The sequence below is a fragment of the Colias croceus genome, chromosome 24, assembly GCF_905220415.1.
Source record: "Colias croceus chromosome 24, ilColCroc2.1".
NCBI classification, from domain to species: domain Eukaryota; kingdom Metazoa; phylum Arthropoda; class Insecta; order Lepidoptera; family Pieridae; genus Colias; species Colias croceus.
Window position 1 is genome coordinate 1,581,135 of NC_059560.1, and position 5,327 is coordinate 1,586,461.

General features: G+C 35.7%; 1 protein-coding gene across 1 annotated transcript; it reads left to right on the top strand.

Annotated features, from left to right (window-relative positions):
* Positions 1-962: 962 nt before the first annotated feature.
* On the top strand, positions 963-5,305 carry LOC123702614 (sperm flagellar protein 1-like). Its single transcript, XM_045650373.1, has 6 exons — positions 963-1,144; positions 2,361-2,570; positions 3,554-3,655; positions 4,044-4,189; positions 4,404-5,098; positions 5,284-5,305. The coding sequence occupies exons 1-6, from the start codon at positions 1,027-1,029 to the stop codon at positions 5,303-5,305; spliced, it is 1,293 nt and encodes a 430-aa protein (XP_045506329.1). The 5' UTR covers positions 963-1,026.
* The last annotated feature ends 22 nt before the right edge of the window (positions 5,306-5,327 follow it).

Below are 5,327 nucleotides of genomic sequence, written 5' to 3' on the forward strand. Positions count from 1 at the left end.
CAGCGACACGAGTTATTTCAATAATTGGGAATCGTAGAGCTAGTCTTTTTTATCATTTTTTAGGCAGATTAAGAAAAGAAACAGGCGAAATGGTCATTACCGTCCACACATTCAAGCATATAAAATAAGTAGGTACCTATTGCGAATGCTTTGCCGGAATAAGTGGACATGTAGTTATTTTTCTTGAAGGTCCATTATCGTAATTGTTTCAGAGCAACGCGTGTGCATCATTCCAGATTTTTTGAGCTTTTTGAAGTCAAACTTCATTAGTCGTGTTGAGAGTAGACGATTTTTGTACCTTTGAATATTGCCAAAGAAGGTTTCAGGTTTTTCTGACACGTGTGTTCGTACCTTGGTTCGTACACACGCTCTTTTTTTAATAATTTCCTTCTCTGGTTTTGAAAAATACTAGAAACTTTGTAAGTACTGATTATCAAGAGTGTTTACATTTACAGTTTTGCGAGCGTGTCATGTATAAATCGACGGTCATAAACAAAATGACTGCATTTTGCAGTAACGGCGAATAGAAAGCTATTTTCTCAGAATGACGCGCTCAATTTGCCGCGTCCGTTCTAAGAAAACCTTAATTATATTATTATTTGTATATTTAAATGTATTGCTTTAACGCTAAATACACACTAAATGGGTGTGTTGATTTGTGCTCATTATATTTTTTGTGTCAGTGCTAATACGATACAAGTTTATCAATTAATTCATATTTGTAAATAATTGACAATAAAAGTGCCAATTATTTCTTGATAATTATGTTAATATTATTTATTTAAAGGTTTGTAACTACGCATAGTGCAAAAAAATTGTAAAAAGCTTAGGTAAAAAGTAATTGGAATTGTGGAAATTGTAAATCGGTTTGTTTAGCATAAAATCTTTTTGAGTCCTCTTGAAATATACTACTGGCGACATACTGTCAAAATCATTTTCATGGCATTACGACACACGAAATTCTTAACGTATAGCAATCAATTATTGATAATAAAATTATATAAAAATACACATTTTTAATACACAATGTCATCTATAGAAAGTCCAATACCGCTATCCGAAATTGAGTCAGTACTAGCTTGGGTCGATACTTTTAAATTATCGCGACCAACTAAGAAAATTAACAGGGATTTTTCTGATGCAGGTACTCATAATTTATGACGTAGCCCAGGATTCGTAATATATTATATAGTGTATATTATAATATAGTCTATAAACCTTAGGGATCACGCAAATATTCAACGGAGATAGAATTTTTGATTGCGCTCAGTAGTATGTACTATAATTATGTACCAATGTTATTCCAAGTAGCAGAATCAGCATATTGATTGATTAGGTACTTAGCTATTAATTCATACGAAGTTTTATGAAAGTATTTTGTACAAGACGATAATTATCTTAGACAATATTAGGTATGAAGTGGTATACTTTTTGCGAAGGTTGTATAAGCATTGCGACCTCATATAATACACTAGCTGCGCTCCGTAGTTTCACCCTCGTGGCTCCGCTTCTGTTGGTCTTAGCGTGATGATATATAGCCATTCTTCGATAAATGGGCTATCCAACACCGAAAGAATTTTTCAGATCGAACCAGTTAGTTTGTGAGATTAGCGCGTTCAAACAAACAAATAAACTCTTCAGTTTTATAATATTAAGCTGCTCCGCGCGGTTTCACCTGTTGGTCGTAGTGTAATGATATTATATAGCTATAGCCTTCCTCGATAAATGAGGTATCTAACACAGAAAGAATTTTTCAAATCGGACCAGTAGTTCCCTAGAATAGCGCGTTCAAACAAACTAACAAACTCTGCAGTTTTATAATATTAGTATATGTGTATTATGTATATGATTTGCTTCACACAATTTTCGAAAATAATTGATCAGGTTTACGCGTCGTACATGTCGAGCATTGAACTCATCTTCTAGATAAACTGGTTATTGTTAAAGATGTTATAAGCACTCAAAAAAAGTTCAATATCTAAGAAGCTTATGTAACACCTACTCGTATTTTTATGCTATTGCATAGCTTCTATCGCGGGTCTTGAGCGCGGGGACCGAATCGAGAAATTCCGTAACGAAAAAACCTCACGCTCCCCACTCCGACGGGCGGAGGTGTGGTTTGAAGGCATAGCATGCAATAGCTTTACCGCGGCAGTCCCCGAGTGCCACACGTCGTTTTTATAGCTACAATACTAAATATACTAATAATCAGTCGAAGAAATACAAGTCGGATTGAAAACCTCCTCCTTATTCTGAACAGACTTTCTAGTTTAGCCAAGCTTGCGGAGTGCCTTCATTACAAAATATTTAAGGATCACCTGCAGATATTTATTTATAATGAAGATTTTCTGCCTTTACAGTACTTTTAGCAGAAATCCTAAGCGTGCACTATCCGAAGCTAGTAGAGATGCACAACTACCCCCCGAGAAATAGTCATTCGTTGAAACTAAACAATTGGATGACGTTAAATAGGAAAGTGCTGAAGAAACTGAAGTTAAACCTGTGCTGTAATACTATGGAGCAGTTGGCTAATTGTGCACCTGGGGTTATTGAAAGAGTACTGATAATGGGTAAGAATCTATTGGCTAACATCTACGGATTCAATGTTTTTACCCTTTCGAATAAAGGTCTCAGCACACATATGGGATCGGAAAGGGATCGTAACCGTAACGCCTTTCGCCTCGCTGTCAACCAGGCGTCAACCTACCGTATGCACGTGACGAAAGCGTATCAGCAGCGCCTGTACGTCAACTCGGCTACGGCTAGGCGACACCGGCGTTACGCCTAAAAACGGTAACTACGGCAAGTCGTAGCAGGCAGACACGTAAGCGCGTGGACGGAGAGACGTAAGCGCGGGGACGATGAGCCGTTAGCACTGGAATTGCAAGTTCGGAGCCTGTTCCGAGGGGAGGCGATTACGTTACTATTCCGATTAGTGTGCGTTGCAGTAGGGAGTTTAATACAAACCATTCTGAACGGCTCGAGGCGATACGGTTACGATCCCTTTCCGATCCCATATGTGTGCTGAGACCCTAATGGATAAACTTTTCGTAAGTATTTAAGACTAGCTGTTCCTCGCGGCTCCGCTCCTGTTGATCTTAGCGTGATGATATGTATATAGCCTATAGCCTTCCTCGATAAATGGGCTATCTAACACCGAAATAATTTTTCAAATCGGACCAGTAGTTCCTGAGATTAGCGCGTTCAAACAAACAAACAAACTCTTCAGCTTTATAATATTAGTATAGATTAGGGTGAGTTGTTTTTAAATTTCACTACCTTCCTTTTGATTCGTCACTGATATCAGGTATACCGTATAACTTTATTTATGAATAGCGGGTCGTCTTTTCGTTTTCATATTATAAAGCAGGCTTATTGATTCTATTTATGATACGCAAAGATGTTAAAAAAGGCCGTCCGGCCTTCTGTCATGGATATACAGCCGAATATATCGGATAGCGGAGTAACTAGCTAAATTTCCTACCTACAAAAGAATATTTTTAATCTGAAGTGCAGTATAATTTGAGATATTCAAATATTGTATTTTTTTCAGTGAGAGATAAAATTCGACACGACGAAGAACTGAACAGAAGTACGAATCCTGAACAAAATGTTTCCAGCGGCGGCAGTTACTACGAGGCTTGTGGAGACGAAGGTGTATCTTTATTCTTTACCTCTTTGGTTATCGTGACGTCTTAAAGCAGTATTATTTCCGGTGTGGGAAAGTGATGGCGCTACACGATGTAGCGTTGTCATTTTTTGTCAAACTGGAATAAATGCTACTTTAAGACATTGAATCTATACTAATATTATACGTATATTATTTGTTTGAACGCGCTAATCTCAAGAACTCCTGGTCCGATTTGAAAAATTATTTCGGTGTTAGATTGGCCATTTATCGACGAAGTCTATAGGTTATATCATCACGCTAAGACCAACAGGAGCGGAGCAATGCGAGTAAAACCGCGGGGCACAGCTAGTTAAAGAATAACAATGAAACACTTAAGAGATAAGTTTAATACAATATGATATCTGTTTTATAGAACATGTGCTTGTTGTCCCCGTGAAGTCAAGAGTGAATGGTGTATTGGAGACCATACAACAGAAGGTCGTCAGTTATGAGTCTTATATGACGCTGAAGCAGGAGCTAAAGGATACGAAGGATTCTATAGAAGTGCTTAAACAAAAGGTATTAATTTAATTTGGATAATCTTTTATATCAAAGAGAATTTCGTACAGAACAATTTAAGGCAAACTGTTAGGGTTTTATAGGTTAAGATATTTTATTTAGGTCTACATTAATTATTATTAGCCATTTTAACACTTTAAAAACGTAATTTGTGTTCAATAACTATTACGGTACTGTACATAGTTTGAATTCCTTAAAAATGTACATTTTACAGGTAGACCATCTTGACAGATTAATTAAACTAAAAGAAGAAAGAATTGATGAATTACAAAAGCAGTTGGAACGAAAACAATCTAGACGTAAAGAGATAGAAGCGTTACAGAACAGTCTTGTTATTCCATTCGAAACGGAACCACCTTCTCCAAAACTCGATGATATTGTGAACGCACCAAATAAACCACTGCTTGTAAAAACTTCTGAGTCAGCCAGCAAAATACCCAAGCTAGAAGACTTTAATAAAACTCCTAAACAAGTCGAATCAGTAAAGTTAGATGAATCTATTAAACAACCAAAAATAGATGGGTTTCTTAAAGATCCGAAGAAAGAAGATCCTACAAAAGTCGCTAAAGCAGTAGAATATGAAGTGTCCAAATCAGAGGAACCTATTAAAGTATTTAGATTGGAAGAATCTAAAATTCCAATTCCCAAAGTAGACGTAATTAAATCTTTATCTAAGCCTAGTATAACCGAAGTTGCATCAGAGGAGTTTACAAAAGAACCACCTAAAATTGAAAATGTGAAATCTGAAGTTTTTAAAGAAATAGAAATTATAGATCAGCGAACTTTTGATGCGTTACTCGATAACGAAGAGTACATAGATAGTGAGTCAGGAAATAATGTCATGACTATAGCGAATTCGATACAAAAAGAGATAAATGATATTAGCAAAATGAATTTTATTCAAAATATAAACTATTTTAACTAATACAGAATAAAAAGTTTTAGGTATATTGTTTTGTAAATCATTGATAATTATTATTTAACTTTGTCAAATTACAAAATGTTTGTCCAATTGCTTCTTTCGGGTGCCTTTTTGAGCTAAGTCAATAATATAATGTTTTTATTAGTTTAATTTGTAATGTATTGTACATTAGAAATAAAGTTATACACATGTGAAGCGACATTAGTTTTATTTACT